Source organism: Myxine glutinosa, chromosome 4, assembly GCF_964187855.1.
Source record: "Myxine glutinosa chromosome 4, kmMyxGlut1.1, whole genome shotgun sequence".
Lineage (NCBI taxonomy): Eukaryota > Metazoa > Chordata > Myxini > Myxiniformes > Myxinidae > Myxine > Myxine glutinosa.
The window spans coordinates 55810815-55829427 of NC_136264.1; the positions used below are offsets into that span (position 1 = coordinate 55810815).

Here is an 18613-nt window from a genome sequence, read left to right on the forward strand (position 1 = left end):
GCGTACCTGGCTAGGCAGCTGGCGGAGGAACAGCTCCCGGAAAAGAAAATCCGAGGAGTGCTCACCTAGCAGCGAGAGCATGTAGTCCATTCGCTCGGACGGGTGCGTGTCGCCGAGCTCGGGCAGGTCGAGCACGCGTCGTGCGCGTTCTGCCGGTGAGAGGGCGAATGCGTCGAGGAGGAGCGTCTTGATCGCGCCATATTTGTCAGTGGCTGGCGGGCGCTGGAGGAGGCTCAGGGCGCGGGCCGTGGTGGCGGAGCCGAGTGCCGCTACCACATGGTGGAAGCGGGTGTCGTCTGTGGTAATGCCTCGCAGGGCAAACTGGGAGTCTGCCTGGGCGAACCAAACTGCCGCGTGAGCCTCCCAGAAGGTAGGCAGTTTAAGGGTAACTGCCGTGTCCATGTCGGGGGTCACCAGTGAGGAGCTGTGCTCCTACGCGAGTTGAAAGGATTGACGCGACAAAAGACGGGAATTCGTCCGAGCTTCTTTATTGGCGACACGAAAACTCGGGTACTCTGAAAAGCCCGTTTATCGGGTAGCAATATATATACGCACAATCAAACACGTCATGCCGGCGCGTTAGCCCGGGAAAGGCGAGTCCGGACATGCCTGGGAAAGGCGAGTCTGGGCATGCCCGAGCGGCTTGGGCGAGCCCGGGAAAGGCGAGTCCGGACATGCCCGGGAAAGGCGAGTCTGGGCATGCCCGAGCGGCTTGGGCGAGCCCGGGAAAGGCGAGTCTGGGAATGCCCGGGAAAGGCGAGTCTGGGAATGCCCGGGAAAGGCGAGTCTGGGAATGCCCAGGCGGCCTGGGCGAGCCCGGTACAGTGATCGCTCCCTGGTTGCGTCTTCGGCAGGTGTAAGGCGATTGTGTATGCTCAGCGGCAACCGCTACAATCTCAGTGTCTGTTGCTCTTCCTCCCCAACACTTGCTTAGGAAGCATATTGATCCCTGTGGTGTTATACCAATTAGAAACTTTACAGTTGAATGGTGGTTGTAGTTGCTCCACACTTGTGCCCTTGCCAGTAAATCGGACGGCTGCTCTATAAGCACTTCAGTGCAGTCAATAATAACTGCACATTTCCTGAACGATGACGGCATACTGAGACGTAGAGCGTCACGACTGGGTCAGTGTATCAGTGACTGAGTCTTTACAAACATTACATCAAGAACGCGGTGGAAGTTTCGTGAAACAGTTGACTGGCTGACTCCGAATCTGTAAGCTCGGTCCTCGTCAAAAATGTTCAATCGCAACTTCATGAGGAACATTAGCACTTGACCAAACTTTGTGAGTTTTTTACACGTTGGGAGAGCACATGATGTAAACGTGAAGAGTGGCAAAAAAATTGCCCAAGAAGGAAGTCCCGTGTAAAATCGGAGTTTTGCATCGTTGTTCTGAAAGTGTTCTTCCTGCAGACCTGTTGCTCTTATCTTTTCTTCCAGGTCACACGCTTGAGTTCTGAGGGCAATATTGTCCTTCTGTAGTTCCTCCACGTTTTTTTCCAGTGCACGAATGTCTCTGAAAGACAGTTCCGTTTGGGTTTCAGTCCCTCCAACAGGTGGAATCTGCTCATGAATGGGGCACTGCTCAGGATTTGCATTGTGTAGTACCAGCAGTCTTGCTGCAGTAGCAGTATTGCTTGCCCTCTGAGAGGGGGCGAACTTCCATTTCTAAGGGTGTGTGACGTCACATGCATAATGTCCATTGGGATGTACCATCATCACGGTGCACAATCTCTCGACCAATCAATGTTGAGCTTCCCATCCGTCAGATCAGAATAGTGATCGGTGGCATTGGCTTTGAAATTGAAACACGCCCAGGGAATAAAGACTAAAGAGGCAGGTGAATCTCTTGGTGAAAACCAAAAGTTCGTTGAGAAAAAGTTGCGTGCTCACTTACCTTCGAAAGGTAAATACCCAGGTATGTTTTCTTCCCGCAACCGAGTTTTAACCTGTTTCGAGTTCGCTTTGTTGGGGTTGCTATCCTCGGTAAACCATTATCATCAAATTCAAACGTTCCCGCCATTTTACAAACTTCAGCTTGGCGGACGTCTGCGCTCTCCCCAGTGCCGTTCTACTTTTATGGAGGTTTCTTTTGGTTTTTTAAAGATATATTTCATATTAATTTTTATTTCTTTGCACCCTCTGTGCTCTGTACGTATTTTAATGACAGGTTGATTTTTACCGAATAGAAACCGATCACTCAATCGTTATGGAATATTAATAAGGAAGTCTTTCAATCAATCGTTATGGAATATTAATAAGGAAGTCTTTCAATCAATCGTTATGGAATATTAATAAGGAAGTCTTTCAATCAATCGTTATGGAATATTAATAAGGAAGTCTTTCAATCAATCGTTATGGAATATTAATAAGGAAGTCTTTCAATCAATCGTTATGGAATATTAATAAGGAAGTCTTTCAATCAACTGCTGTGCTTCTAATAACGCTCCCAAATGTTGCGGCCAAATCTTTCACGAACCGGCTGGCGAGGCCTGGCGTTCGATTGCAGGTGGCGGGAGTTTGTCTGGGGGCGGCGACGACTCGCACATTCCTCTTGAAATACATTTAACGTCCAATACTGGCAGGTTCGGCTCGTCCAGATTAACGGCCTCCCTGGTGGATGACACGTGGTACGTGGATGCCTCGTCCTGCGATGTGAAACACCAGGATGACAGTTTATAGCTGAGTCGGGATTCGAACCCAAGCTGGACAGTGTGTATATAGATAGCTATGTGCGCAAATCCATCCCGTTTCGGCTTGGAAATGAGATCTTTAACCGTCCGGATACAGAAGTGTGTGTGTCCGTGTCCCTGTCCCTTTTTTTTTACCATTTGAGTTTTGTCATCAAATTGTCACCAAACCCTTGTTATGATAATACGGCGAAAGGAAATTAATAATTTTGTCAAAAGGTCAAAGGTCAGCATCACATAAAATCATCAATTTTCATCCAATTGACCTGAAATTTCAATTTACCATTTCAGTTTTGTCATCAAATTTTCAACAAAGCTTTATTATGAGAATTAGGGCCCCATTATATGAACTTTTCTCGAGCATTACTTGGTTCCTCTTAAGAACACAAGGGTAGTCCAGCATGCACATGAGATTTTTTGAATGTCTATTTTTCTATTGTCTGGCATATTCTACAAGCCATGGCATTGTCCTTTCTTTTCTATATTTTGCCACATGGCACATTACCATATAAAGGGGCCTTTTCTATGCCCCTGGCATTTTCCCAAGAATGTCCTTCATTTTCTATGGCCACTTACAGTGTGACAAATTGGTTCCATCTGCAGTAGCCGTCACAACGATGGATGAAAAATACATGGAGACATCACATATACATACATCAATTAAATTGCACGAATTATAAACCAGCCGATTTCCTGCGGTCTGTATGGGGGTCCTGCCCAATACTTTGTAAACCATCTCTCCCATTGCACGTCATAAATACGGTATCGATCCAATCCTGAACAAAGAAAACATTCTATATGGATTACTACCGGAGTCAAAATGTCAAAACTTTTTGGGGTTTGCCTCTATGAGCCAAGCAAAAACTATGGAACTTAGGTGGAATTTGTTTTGAAAGCGATTAATAAGACGCATTGGCCGATGTATATTCCAAGTTTCAGCTAATTTCAACGCATAACCTTTGAGATATGAGCGCCAACACATTTCAGGTGGACGGAAGGACAGACTGACAGACACCAATGTTGATTTGAGGGTTTTCATTAATAAAACTCAAGAATGTGGAAACGGATGTTGATGAAATTTGGAACATATTACCTCGACATACAAAGCATTTACTTCTGGAATTTGCAGCCAATTTCATCCAGTAGAAGCCGAGAAACGAATTTTCAGTCCCTGTGTTAAAGTTTCATACAGAAACCATTCCATATAAAGGGAGGAGCGCTTCATGCTTCCGTTGATTACACCACCGAGTAATAAAAAAATAAAAAAATAACCACCTTTAGAGGCCATTTTTCCCCGCAAAGCGGGGGTTGGCCTTTTTCGGGCACCGTGGTTGTTTGTTGTTTTTCGGTCCCCTTTTTGAAGCAATGTTTTACGGCCGGATGCCCTTCCTGCCGCCAACCCTTTTTGTCGCCTTTTACAACAAACAGGGAATTACCAGTGAACTGGTACTCAATTAGCCGACCTCGGAAGGATGACAGGCTGAGTCAACCCCCCTGGCGTTAATTCAGCGATCGACTGGGATTCGAACCCAGGATCCTGGGATCCTAAGCTGGTACCCTGACCGCTAAGCCAACACCAGGCTTAAATATTACATTACACCACCGAGTCTCGCACAAATATTCTCTTGAAGTGTTGCGGGTGGAACAGAAACCCAAATACAAAAGTATCTCTAAGTTCCGCGAGAATTCACCATTTTGATCTCTTCTTCTCGGCCAAAGTTGTGCAAGAGCTGGTTTTTAGGATAACGTGAGCTGACGCCATCCAGTCCAGTTGCAGAATCAGAGTTGAGGATTGCCAGAAACCTCTCCACCTTCACAGGTGCAAAAGACAGAATCCAGGAGCAGTTGGATATGACAGGGAAGGGTGGGTACCGAGAGTGAGGGGTTGGGCACACAAGATTTGGAAGAAATTGTGGAATTCGGCCTTCTCACCAGTGTAGTCAGCTGTGGTGCCATTTGAAGAGAGTGAAGCGATGGAAGGGGAGCATACTCCAGAAACACACTTAAGGCACCGCCAGGTTTGAGAGGAGTGGGGGCAAGTTTGAAAGTTAATTATTGAGGTTGGACAGATGTTGTTTTTTTGCTCTCCTGAGAGTGGACACACGCTTGTTGCAGACTTTTTGGAATGAGATTGCCTTCGGTCTGATTAGCCTTCCAGGAAGAGAAGACAGGTTTTTCAGAACAAATGCCTCACCACAGGATTCAGTGTAGGTGGGAAGAAGGGTAGGATAATTAAAGATGCGATGAGATGAATCTGTATAAAATAAAGGGCAGGTTTCTGTGGAAGAATTCCCAGCTTGAGTTAACGTCTGAGATATGGGAGACCAGTCCTGAAAAGAGATGGCTGATTGCAGTCCCTGCCAATCTGCTTGAGTGACCTGCCAGACTCACCAGCATTGAGGCAGCTCTCTGAGAATAGCCAGAGAGATGTTGCCTCTCACAAACACATGTTCAGACAAACCAAATGGAGCAGAGGAAGAGCAGGAAACATTTGTGGGGAAGATTGTCATCACCAAGTCCAAAAGGGAGAATTTTCCATCGGGAGAAATCTGCGTCAGAAAATTCATAGTTTGTATCAGTCCCATGGAGTCACAGAAGTCCTTTGCTGGTGAGATATGTACCAACACCCAGCCAACTTGAATGGTAACAATTGAAATCACCACATATGAGGAAGAGAGAGTTTGGATGAGTGATTAAAAGTTGGTCTATGTTGTCTGAGAGAGATGTAGAGGGAGTCGTCACTGTTTCGAGTACAGTATGACAAACAAGAGTTGGGAACGTAGGGGAAGTCGAAACCAAAGGTGTTCGTGGGAGTTGAGGTTTACAATGTGAACACAGACAGTAAGAAATGGAGTTATTGTTGGAAAATGCAACACTCCCTCCAGAATGTTGTTCAGGCCTATCAAATCTGAGGAGCCAATAGCCAGGGAGAGATACGAAGAGTCAGGGATGTATTGTGTGGGAGGAAGGATTCTGTGAAACAGATGATGTCTGGTTTATTAGCAGATGCCTGAATTGAGAGATCTGTCAAGTTGGAGCTGAGGCCTCGGACGTTTGAGATCCACACAGTTAGGCACGGGGGGGTCGGGGGGGAGGCAGTTCTGGCAGGGCATATGGAAAGGACGTCGGAGAGGGGATGTGATAGGGAGGGAGGGTGAGTAGCTGGGGTGGGGAGTGGGAGGGGCTGGGAAGGGGCCAGACAGTGAGAAGCTTGGAGGATGCCGGTCAGGGAGGAGGCTGGGAGTATCTGGTGCAGGGGAGTCTGGGGAGAGGGGGTGAAGGACAGGGGTGTGGGTGAAGGGAGATTAGAGGGGTGATGAAGGGGGAGCTGGGGGTGGGATGGAAGTCCTGGGAGTGGTGGGATGAAGAGGGATCTGAGAGCAGGTGGGACGGGGGTTCGCTGGGAGGGCGCAGGACAAGGTTGAAGCTTGGGAGGGAGTTGGATGAGGTTGGAGATGCGAGGAGGTAGGAAGAAGTTGAATATTGGAGGAAGGTGGGACGAGCATGAAGCTGGGAGGGGCGAGAGTGAAGTTGAGATGGTGTGGGACAAGGGGGTCAGGAGAGGGGGAAGCTTTTTGGGGGTTGGGTGAGGAGAGGATGCAGAAAGAGGGATGTTGAAGAAGGGGACATAGAAGGGGTGGGTTTGGAAGGATGTGGACTTGTCGACGATGTAGAGGAGGGTACTGACAGAGGGGTTTGACACTGTTAAAGGACCTGAAGGGGAATTGATTGTTTGTGCACACAATGTCTGCAAACTGGACGTCTCAAGATTCCCAATCTGGATATATGGTGATGGACATCATGGAAGGGGTGGAAAGAGTTGCAGGCATGGAGGAAAGTTGCTGTAGATGCGGGAAGAGAGTTAATGGACCAAGCGTTTGGGAGTGAGACGGGTTTAGAAAATAACGGAGGGAGCGGAGGACAAGATGGGGAGAGAAGGGGAAGCACACAAACACAACATTTGAGAGCAGGGAGATGTTCTGGAGGGATAGGGCTTGGGAGGAGGAGGCGTGGGAAGGGAGGTGGGTGGGGGGGAGGGTTGGGGGGGGGGTGGGAGAAGTATAAAACACAAGGACACCAAGGACTTCCAGGACAGAAGTTGGTATTTCAAAAAAGTGGATTTGGGGTGAAATTAGCAGGGGTAGAAAAGATCAAGGTTTTGGATGGGGGAAGATAAGAGATGGTGGTGAACAGCTGTTTTAAAGACCTGGAGGGTGGAGTGGGATTGAAGAGAGTGAGGGAGTTTGTTCCAGAGGCGGGAGAAAAGAGGAATGAATGTGAGCAGTCTTGATTTTGGCAGTTTAACCATAAGAGGGTTGCACGCAGATCTTGTGCGACCTGTAGAAATATTTGGGGCACAGAGCCCAGAGAGAGCTGGGGGGGCAAGGCCAGAGAGGAGTCGGGAGAAGACGGAAAGACCACCAACCTGCCTGCAGTGAGTGAGTGAAAGGCCCTTGGCGACTGGCTTTGGAGGCCAGATTTGAAATGTGGTTTTCCCAGGAAAGATCATGGCAGATAGTGAGACCCAAAAGCTTGAGTGACAGAACTTCTTGGAGAGGATTATTCAGAAAGTGGATGAGAGGGTTGTCCAGTCGGTCTTTTCGGAGAGGCATTGTAAGAGTGTGAGATTTGTCAGGATTGAAAGACATGTTCCACTTGTTTGCCCAGTCTGTGATTTTGTCCAGGTCTGCAGAGAGTGAGGAGGCTGCAGACTGCCGATCTGAGGGATGAGGAATAGAGCGACAGAGAGTAGAGTCATCAGCAAAGAGATAGAGAGGATTTTCAAGAGAGTCAGAGAGATCATTGATGAAGACCAGAAAAAGCACAGGGCCCAGAATACTGCCTTGGAGAACTCCAGCCTGAACAGGAAGACGAGATGAGAGAAACCCATTCAGGGCCACACGTTGATTATGACTAGAGAGGAAGTCTGCCAGCCATGCGTGGAGATTTCCATGGATACCAAAGGAGGAGAGTTTGGTGAGCAGAGCGGGTTGCCAGACCGTATCGAAGGCACGTGATATGTCAAGGGAGACAGCTCTAATTTCCTGTTTGGCGTTGAGGACCTCCATCCATTGTTGAGAAAGCAGAAGCAGCATGTCCAGAGTCGAGTGACCAGGTCTGAAACCAAATTGATGATCAGAGATCAAGCCATTGGAGAAGAGGAAAGATTTCATATCTGAAGCAATGATGGATTCCATGACTTTGCTGTTAATTGGGAGAAGGCTGATTGGTCTGTAGTTGCTCGGATCTGTTTTTGCACCTTTTTTGTGCAAAGCGGTGATGTTGATTGATTTCCAAGCAGACGGCAGATGACCTTAAGCAAAAGAGAGGGTGAAGAGAACAGAGAGAGGGAGTGAAAGAGCGGAAGAACAGGATTCCAGTTGCAGAATTCCATCAGGTCCAGTTGCAGAATCAGAGTCGAGGGTTGACAGAAACTTTTCCACCTTGTCAGGAGGAAAGGACCCAGAGTCCAGGAGCAGCTGGGTACGACTGGGTACGGTGGGTACAGAGAGGGATGGGTTTGGACCACAAGATTTAGAGGCAAACACAGAGTTGAGGCATTCAGCTTTTTCAAGTGCGGAGTCAGCCGTGTAGCCGTTTGAGGTGAGGGAGGGGATGGAGGGGGAACAAACACCAGAAACAGATTTGACCAGATGCCACCAGGATTTGGAAGAGGGAGACAGATAAGAGAGTTCGGTCTTGAGAACAGAGAGATATTGTTTCCTGGCTCTCCTGAGGGTGGACCAACACTTGTTTCGGGCTTTGTGAAAGGAAATGAGATTTCCTTCCTTTGGATTTGCTTTCCAGGAGACGAAAGCAAGTTGTTTCTGGGCAACAGCCTCACCACAAGATTCCGTGTACCATGGACGGGAGGAAGGGTATGACAACTGAAGACGAGATGGGATAAATCTGTGCATGAGAGAGAGCAATTTACTTTGGAAGAATTCCCAGGATGAGTTGATGTCAGAGGCGGTAGAGATGGGAGACCAGTCCAGATGATTGATGGCTGCTTGAAGACCATGCCAGTTGGCCTGAGTGAAATGCCAGACTCGTCGAAGCTGAGGAGGCTTTTTGAGAATGGTCAGAGAGATGTCCACTTTAACAAGCACATGATCAGATGAGCCGATTGGAGCAGAAGAAGAGCAGCAGACATTTTCAGGGAAGTTAGTCATAACCAAGTCCAGAAGAGAAGATGCTCCGTTGACTGAGATCCGGTCGGGAAATTGACAGATTGTGTCAGTCCCAGTGAGTCGCAGAAGTCCTTTGCTGAAGAGCCATGGCTGGTGAGAGGTACCCATACCCAGCCAACTAGCATGGTGACAATTGAAATCCCCACATATGAGGAAGAGAGAGAGTTGGAATGGGTACATAGAAGTTGGTCCATATTATCAGACAGCGAGATGTAGATGGAGTCATCACTGTTTGGTGGACGGTACAACAAACATATGAACAAAAGGTGGGAGCGAAGGGGAAGCCGTAGCCAAAGGTATTCCTGGGGGTGAGGTGGAGAGAGGGCAGTGCAGGGCGAGTGAGGAAGAGTTTTTTTTAATAAAGATAGCAAACCCCACCTCCAGGACGCGGCTCAGGCCTATCATACCGGAGGAGGGAGTAACCTGGGAGAGATACCAAGGAATCAGAGACATCATGAAGGAGGAAAGTTTCTGTTAAGCAGATCACGCCTGGTTTGTCAGAAGCAACCTGTATGGAGAGATCAGTCAAGTTTGAGCGAAGGCCCCGGATGTTTGAGGTCCATGCCGTTAATGAAGAGGAAGGGGGAGCATCGGATACAGAACAGGGGGTGGGAGGGGTATGGTAAGATGTGGAAGAGGAGGAAGAGGTAGGGAGAGCTGTTGAAGGTGTGTCAGAGATTTCAGAATAGCTTGGAGAAAGGGAAGAATGGGGGCGGAGAAAAGGTTTGATGGTGATTGGGTGAGGCACAGTGAGGTGTTATTTGAGGAGGGGGAAAAGTGAGGCAGAAGGTTTGGGTAGATGAAGGTGAAAGTTGGAAGGGGGAAGAAGCGGGGAGGACGCTTTGAGGAGGAGGGGAGAGAAGGGAGTCTAGGAGGAGAGGAGCGAGGGAGAGTCTCGGAGGGGAGGGGTGTGGGGGGAGTTTAGGAGGGAAGGGGCAAGGGGGGAGATTTGAAAGGGATGGGTGATGGGGAAGATTTGGAGGTGAGGGGCAAGGGGGAAGATTTGAAAGAGATGGGTGATGGGGAAGATTTGGAGGGGAGGTGTAATGAGGAAGTTTTGGAGGGGAGGGGTGATGGGGACGTTTTGGAGGGAAGGGGTGATGGGGAAGATTTGGAGGGGAGGGGCAAGGGGGAAGATTTGAAAGGGATGGGTGATGGGGAAGATTTGGAGGGGAGGGGAAGGAGGAATATTTGAAAGAGATGGGTGATGGGGAAGATTTGGAGGGGAGGTGCAAGGGGGTAGATTTGGAGGGAAGGGGTGATGGGGAAGTTTTGGAGTGGAGGGGTGATGGGGAAGTTTTGGAGGGAAGGGGTGATGGGAAAGATTTAGGGGGAGGGGTGAGATTGGATTTTGAAAAGTGTACGATTAATGGGAAACGAACAATTATTGCAAAATGAGTTTCTTGAGACCTTCGATTCAAAAATACGTTTGAGGACGCTGAAGGAGGGGTGGAGTGCAGTCGAGTTTTGGGAATGTAGAAAAGAGGAACTGTAAGAGATGAAATTTTATTTTTTGGAATGAATAGATTTGGTGAGCAAGTCGAAAGCATCCTTTTATAGAAGAAGAAGAAAAAGGTGTTATAATATACGACAGAATACAGTTCTTCAGGGGAAAGTTTAAACATTTTTAACAACGTGATCACGAACAACGTGATCGAAGAACAAAACGAACAAATAAGAACAACGAATAAACGAATAAGAACAGAGAAGGAAATATATATATATATTTTTTTTGAGTTGAGATTTGGAACAAGGAAGTATGGGGTGAAAGACTGGGACAAAAACAGAGAATGGAAGTAATTTCAGCGCAATCGACGAACCGCTGAGAGAAAAACAAAGCCTCAAGGTCGGACACGGGAGCCTACTCGGCCTCAGAATACGCGACACGAATTAACCGGCGATTTTGTATACATGTATGAAAAATTAACACCGAGAATCTTACTAAAGACACACTATAGGTACACACACCGAAAGATAGATACAGTTTCGACAAAAACACAATTGTGAAAAATTACTTAACTTCGAAAGTGTGAGCGCATGGACAGCTTCAAAAAGACGTGACCTCCAATCTTGCGCATGATACTGTTGTTACTTTTGTTGATGTTGTTGATACTGTTGGATATTGTTACGTTTATGGGGGGTCGGCAATGGAATACCTTCGGCCAGGTAGGATTGTTTAGGTAGTGTGCTCCGACTGTCATGAAGAAGAAGAAACCTGTAACTTAAGTCAGCTCCGTGTGTACGGATTAAGTGTGACGTGTGTTCGGATTAAGTGTGACGTGTGGCCATACGGAGGGTGGCTCTTGTGTTATGTAGCTTAGGGGTGAAGGGTAAATCCCCTGTGTGTAAATGATCTCGGTGATTTTTTCCCTTGTTCCTTATGACGCTACACTACACAAACTACCAGCCAAGCAATCGGTGCTTAATTATAGACATTAAATAAACTGACTGAATTCAGACGTTTGAACAAGGCCCCTGATGCCGCCAGCCGAGTCATCGCAAGGGCACAGGAGGGGCGGCGGTCCCGCCCCGAGGGGTGCTGCTTGGTCGGTACCATGGAGCGATGAGATGGGCTCTTTGATTGGAGCACGCGCAGATGTCATCGGTTGACGTTCGAGACCGGGGAACGAAAAAAGCTGAGGACCGCCATTTTTGTCCCCCCTCGCACCGCGGAGCGAAAGGGGGACTATGGTTTTCCCCTCCGTCCATGCGTGCGTGCATAAGCGAAGGACGGCATTCAAATTTGGTGTGTGGGTGCAACCCACGTCAAAATCCAAGATGGCCACCGCCATGTAGGTCTGACGCCATGTATGTCTGAACCTTGTGAGAGGAATATCTTGAAAAATAAGCGAAGTACCAACTTCTAATCTAGTGTGTGTGTATGTGTATCTAGGCATAAGGAAGAACCCTATTGAAAATTGGGTCGCCATGTCAAAATCAAAGATGGCCACCGCCATGTATGTCTGAATCCTGTGAGCTGAATATCTTGAAAAATAAGCGAAGTACCAACTTCTAATCTGGTGTGTGGGTGTATCTAGGCATAAGGAAGAACGCTATTGAAAATTGGGTCGCCACGTCAAAATCCAAGATGGCCACCGCCATGTATGTCTGAACCTTGTGAGCTGAATATCTTGAAAAATAAGCGAAGTACCAACTTCTAATCTGGTGTGTGGTTGTATCTAGGCATAAGGAAGAAGGCTATTGAAAATTGGGTCGCTACGTCAAAACCCAAGATGGCCGCCGCCATGTATGTCTGAACCTTGTGAGCTGAATATCTTGAAAAATAAACGAACTACTAACGTCTAATCTGGTGTGTCGGTGTATCTACCCATAAGGAAGAATGCTGTTGAAAATTGGGTCGCCACGTCAAAATCCAAGATGGCTGCCACCATATATATATGTCTGAACTTTGTGAGCGAAATATCTTGAAAAATAAACGAACTACAAACGTCTAATCTGGTGTGTCGGTGTATCTACCCATAAGGAAGAATGATGTTGAAAATTGGGTCGCCACGTCAAAATCCAAGATGGCCACCGCCATGTATGTCTGAACCTTGTGAGCAGAATATCTTGAAAAATAAGCGACGTACCAACTTCTAATCTGGTGTGTGGGTGTATCTAGGCATAAGGAAGAACGCTATTGAAAATTGGGTCGCCACGTCAAAATCCAAGATGGCCGTCACCATATATATATATGTCTGAACCTTGTGAGCAAAATATCTTGAAAAATAAACGAACTACTAACGTCTGATCTGGTGTGTGCGTGTATCTACGCATAAGGAAGAACCCTATTGAAAATTGGGTCGCCACGTTAAAATCCAAGATGGCCGCCTGCGTCTTCCCCTTTCTCAACTCGCATCACTTCACCGACGGGGGACCTAGGCATAACGCTTGTATTTTCTTGTGCTGGGTCCTCTGCGTGCGGTAGCATTTCGAGCTTGCTCTTGGCGGTGGATTCGCACGCTTGCTCTGTTTCTGGCTGCGTGGAGGAGTGGACGCATCTTTTCCCTGATTCGTTGGTGCTGGCTTCGTGATGTCTGTTTGCGCCTGAGAGACCTCGGTGCTTTGTGGAGCGTGGGACGAGGACGGAACAAGGGCGTGCTCACTTCACGTTTGGCGGCTGGAGTGAACGAACTTCGCGCAGAGGGCCTGTTTCCCACACACGGAGCAGGGACCCGTGCGACGCCGACGGGGATGGGGACCGCTTGAGGAGACCGCCGAGTGCAGGGAAACGCACCACACAAACACATTTTCACTTTCGTTTTGATATCTCCCTTGTCCGTTTTACGAGTCTGTGTGGGGGCACCCCAAATAGGAATTTTAGTCCTGCACATTTCTTGTTCCCTGGCATTTCTTTTATTTAACCCGTTATTTGTTGAACTTTCATTCCTTGTCCTGTCCCGTTTATTTGTTGGTGGTTCGGAAAACCCGCTTCGCGTCCGACCATCCAGGTAAGCGGTTGCTGCCCTCCACTACACCCTTGCGCGTATAAATAACTCCTCGGAGCGCCTCGGAGGTAAGCTCGATCGGTCATTTGCCCGAGGCCGGTATTTATCGGCAGACACAACAATATTTAATGTCCACCCACTAATGCTGGGAGACTGGACAGCCTGCTTATTGTTCATCTTTGGGATGGCACACACATTTTTACCTCGTCGTGCCTGCAAGACACAGGGAAAGTTTAGGAAAGTATATTTTAATTTTAAAAAAACGTTGCCTTGACATAAAAAAGTGTTTTTTTTTTTCCTGTGCTCAGTGCTGGAGGATATACAACAGGCATTTTAAGGCCATTTTCCCTCCTAGAGCGGGGGTGTTCTGGAGGATATCATGGCTTTCTCCCCACTTCCTTCCAATAAACCTGAGGATATGGATACATCTGAACCAATTGAGGTCGATGAAATGTGAGCTGCAATTTCTCAATGTTTTCTTAAGTTAATGTTTTTGTCTAGGATTAAAGTTTAACTGAGATTATATAATTTTTGGCACATGGTGTTTTATTATTGTTTACCATTTCTCTTAAATTTAAACAATTCCTCTCCAGAGATGTTATACAAGGATGTACAAAGAGAGAAGATTTTTTAAAAATGGAAGCTCTGCCCATCTAGCCTACCTGATGTCTCCACATGAGTAATACACTTTGTTTCACGAAGGCAAAGTGTGTAATACAATCTGAATTATTTTCTATGAAACTCAAATAGGCATATAAGCAATATGCAATCACACCATTTTATAACAATCTGGCTCCCCTCCATCCATTAATTTACAGTCACGTGAAAAAGTAAGTACACCCCATGTAAAGTTTTGACTTTTTCAACATATTTCAACATACAGCTATTTGATCTTCATTTCAACAATATTGACAGATAAAGGTGATATAATATAACAAATATCATGAAACATTTACATTTTGTAGTCCATTGTATTATTTAAATAAACATAAATGCAAACTGCGCATGTGGAAAAAGTAAGTACACCCCTACATTTATCACTACTTCAAATACCTAAAATTTGAATCAGGTGCACCAGCTCAGGTGCAAATGATTAGAACATCGTCAGAGAGGATCTTGGAGGAACCTGTCTTATTTAAACCTCAGACATTTGGTTTGGTTTGCTCTTTGTTGTTGAAGTGTGCGGCGTCACCATGCCTAGATCAAAAGAGCTCTCTGAGGCCTTCAGAAAGAAGGCTAAAGATGCCTACGAGTCTGGGAAGGGATTTAAAAAGATCTCCAAACAATTTGAAATCAATCATTCGACTGTCCGGAAGATCATCTCCAAGTGGAGAAGAATCCAAACAACTGCCAACTTGTTCAGGCCAGGCCGCTCCAGCAAGTTCAGCCCGAGAGCAGACCGCAATATGCTGAAAGAAGTCTCTAAGAACCCCAGAATGTCATCACGGGACCGACAGGTAGCTCTTGCCACTGTTGATGTCAAAGTGCACGAGTCTACCATTAGAAAGAGGCTGCACAAATTTAATCTACATTGGAGGTGTGCCAGGAGGAAACCTTTGCTGTCCAGAAAGAACATCAGGGCAAGACTAAAGTTTGCCAATGTACACCAAGGCAAAGACCAGCACTTTTGGAACAATGTGCTCTGGACAGATGAGTCAAAGGTAGAGCTATTTGGCCACAGTACCAGAAGACATGTTTGGCGAAAACCAAAGATAGCATTTGACCCCAAGAACCTCATACCAACTGTAAAGCATGGTGGTGGAAATATTATGGTTTGGGGCAGCTTTGCTGCATCGGGCCTGGGCAGCTCACCATCGTGGAATCCACGATGAATTCTTCATTGTACCAGAGGGTGCTTGAGGATAATGTGAGGCCATCTGTCGGAAAGTTGAAACTCAACCGAAGGTGGACCTTGCAACATGGCAATGACCCTAAACATACCAGTAAATCCACCATGGAATGGCTGAAAAGAAAGAAATGGAGGGTTCTGGAATGGCCAAGTCAAAGCCCGGATCTAAATCCCATTGAGATGTTGTGGGGGGATTTGAAACGAGCTGTGCATGCAAGAAACCCCTCAAACATCGCACAGCTGAAATAATTCTGCATGGGGGAGTGGGCAAAAATTTCTCCCAGTCGATGTCAGAGACTGGTAGACAGTTATAAGAAACGCCTACTTGAGGTTGTTTCTGCCAAAGGGGGCAATACCACCTATTAGAGCCAAGGGTGTACTTACTTTTTCCACATGCGAAATTTGCATTTATGTTTAATTAAATTATACAATGGACTACAAAATGTAAATGTTTCATGATATTTGTTATATTATATCACCTTTATCTGTCAATATTGTTAAAATGAAGATCAAATAACTGTATGTTGAAATATGTTGAAAAAGTCAAAACTTTACATGGGGTGTACTTACTTTTTCACGTGACTGTACCTACCTATTTCCCTCAGCCATTTTCATTCATTAATTTAGGCACCCTCATAATTATCTTACTGTATCGGAGCAAAGCTGGATGTCACCGAAACTACAAAATTGACATTTAACCATTATTGGGCCTCGGTAGTGGTTCCAAACCCGGTTATACTTCTGGTTCCAATCCCGACACTGGCCTTAAGTGGCCACCAAAGGCTAGCAGATAAGCACGCACTTTAGCCTTAGTCCAGTGCACATACTCCGGCCCGAGTTCTAGCAAACCGAGAAGAGTACTCCCACCTGAAGGGCAGTGGGGCCCTCGAGTGTCTTCCTATAATGGAGCAAATGTGGATGTCACTCAAACTCCAAAATTAACACGTGGCAGAAATAGCGCTACTTTTGGTGGTACTATACCGGTATTACAAATCATCTTCTTTTATCTTGTAATATGGAGTGTAATATGTTGTGATTGATAAAAAATTCTTGCAAAAATGACAAAAGTTATAAAGTGCATTTCCAAGACAGTGCTGCAGCACTTTGCCCACCGAACGTGGGCTGAAAAGGGTACTCGGATTTATAGGCCCTTAGAGCGGGAGTGCTTGCTAGTATGTATTACTTATGTAAAATTTCAACTACAAATTCAAGAATATAATCCACGTAATGTAAAATTGGACTTCAACAATATTATGCAAAGAACAGATGTCATGTGATCATAATATTGTCTTTGCGAAATGTGATTGTGAAAGCTCTTTCTTGATTGGAATCAACCCCGCCAACCCCAAGTCCTCAAAAGTCATCTACCCCCTTCCCTTCCCCCTCCCCCCAGTCAACCCCAAGTTCTCCTCAAAAGTCATCTACCGATCCCTCCTCCCACTTCCCCCCCCCCCCCCCCCCCCCAGTCAAACCCAAGTTTTCAAAAGTAATACAGTTCGACAGTACTCAGACCATTTCATGAAAGCAACGAACGTTTGCATAGGTAACACACAGCACAGTGAACACTGCACACCAAACCTGTCTTGACTGACTTACTTCTGTCGTTAATTTTTTAACTTGAAAGCATCGAATACACTTCACTTTACAAATTAAAAATTGCTTAAGCCAAACCTTATTAATAAATATTGTTTACTGCCTTTTGCCACATGGTCAATTTATTGCATACAAAGTTTTTCAAAGTGTTGTTTAGTTATATAGTTGGAAAATAATTAACTTGCCTGACATAAACTCTTTATATATACACTGGGAGTATGAAAAAAGATATAATTACACTGCAGTACGATTCCTAACCACTGTTTCCAGTCGTTGTACTTTTACTAACTCATAATACACAACTAACTCCCTCGCAAGCACCCATGGAGATTGCACACAATTTAAATTGCGACTTCAAGACCTCAACTCTTCCCCCTCCATCCCTACCCAATTCCTTCCTACCCCTCTCTCCCACTCTCTGCATTGCGTCTGACCAGATACATTCAAAACGGCCATTAAATTGCATTTTTTTGTCGAAAAACACCATTATTCATTCGATTTCCCCCCCCCCCCCCCCCATTTTGCTGCAACCAAGTCTTAAACCACCTTAGCGACAATGAAAAATGAACTCTTATGTCAAATTAGAGTTAAGATGAAGTCGTGAGAGTGGCAGAAAGCGCAAGCCTTACAAAAAATACCAATGATGCATGAGACCTACATAGAGCGATCAAAATGGCGGCGATTTGATTTTTAAGCCCGTCCCTCAACGTAAAGATAGGGGATAGGCAGACTGGCAGAGAATATATGCATGAATCTCTCTTGAAATGGTCGATTGTACTTGCATCCACTTCCCTTCAAACCAAATCATTCTGCATACTAATTACTCTGGTTAAAAAAAAAACACTGCTTCAACTCCTCACGTTCTAACTATTGTTATGATAACATTATTACCTCCACCACTGAAGGTGAACAGAGGTTATGTTTTCAACCCTGTCTGTTTGTTTTTCTGTGAGCAGGATATCTCAGAAGGTTATGGTCGGATTCAGTAAAAAAAATAATTGGTGGACAGGTTGGGTGAGTGACGAGGACAAATTGGTTAGATTTTGGTGAAGATCTGGAACCAGATACGAGAATTTTTAAATGATTCTTCACCATTGAGAGATGCGACCAAAAACGATATACCATCGGACCCCGCTATTCACGGGGGATACGTTCCTGGGAAATGCCGCGAATTGCAAAACCGCAAATGATGGAACATTGTTTCAATGGAAAAAGGGGGGATTGGTTCCTGAGTCATGATAATCCGCGAATAGAGAGGAACAAACCGTGAATGGCGAGGCAAAATTCGCGAATGGTGAGGCAAATCTCGAGAATGTCAATGATAATCCACCAAGGTTGATAAGTTCCGGAAATGGCGAGACAAAACCCACACATTTCAGCGATAATCCGGCAAATGGCGAGGCAAATAACACGAATGTCGACGATAAACCACGAAGGTTGATGAAAATCCTGCGAATGTATGCCGCGGCATTGTATCAATGGGGAAAAGCGGGATAGTTTATAGGTTCCCGGCGGTTCCTGTTTCATAGTGGAAATTTTTTAGTTTAAAATGTTTTCAACCGCAAATGCACATGATTATAGTTCCATTAGAAAATGCTTACAAATTTTTAAAAAACGACAACACCATGTACCATTTCCAATTTATTGAAGGAATGCACTTACAGTTTATTATAAATAGCACCACAAAGTGGGCATAACCCCTCAGCCCATGCATGGTGGAAAGCAATTTCAAGATGTCTGCCGTGGCGGCCATATTGAAAATCACAGCACGCCCATTTTCGAAATGAACCTTCCTCTACTCAACCCCAACACACACTGCAAACATTTATTTAATCGGACAA

At 45.9% G+C, this 18613-nt stretch overlaps 1 protein-coding gene across 2 annotated transcripts in view; it reads left to right on the top strand.

Moving 5' to 3' along the window:
- Nucleotides 1–1806: 1806 nt before the first annotated feature.
- LOC137415578 (schlafen family member 13-like) overlaps nucleotides 1807–18613 on the top strand; it is a 44086-nt gene continuing 27279 nt past the window's right edge. Inside the window, exons 1-2 of one of the 2 annotated variants that reach the window (XM_078775719.1) lie at nucleotides 1807–1919; nucleotides 13639–13783. In XM_078775719.1, coding sequence (XP_078631845.1) covers nucleotides 13710–13783 — 74 coding nt within the window. In that variant the 5' untranslated portion in view covers nucleotides 1807–1919; nucleotides 13639–13709. The remainder of the gene's footprint in view (nucleotides 1920–13638; nucleotides 13784–18613) is intronic. The other variant, XM_078775720.1, reaches the window with a different exon arrangement.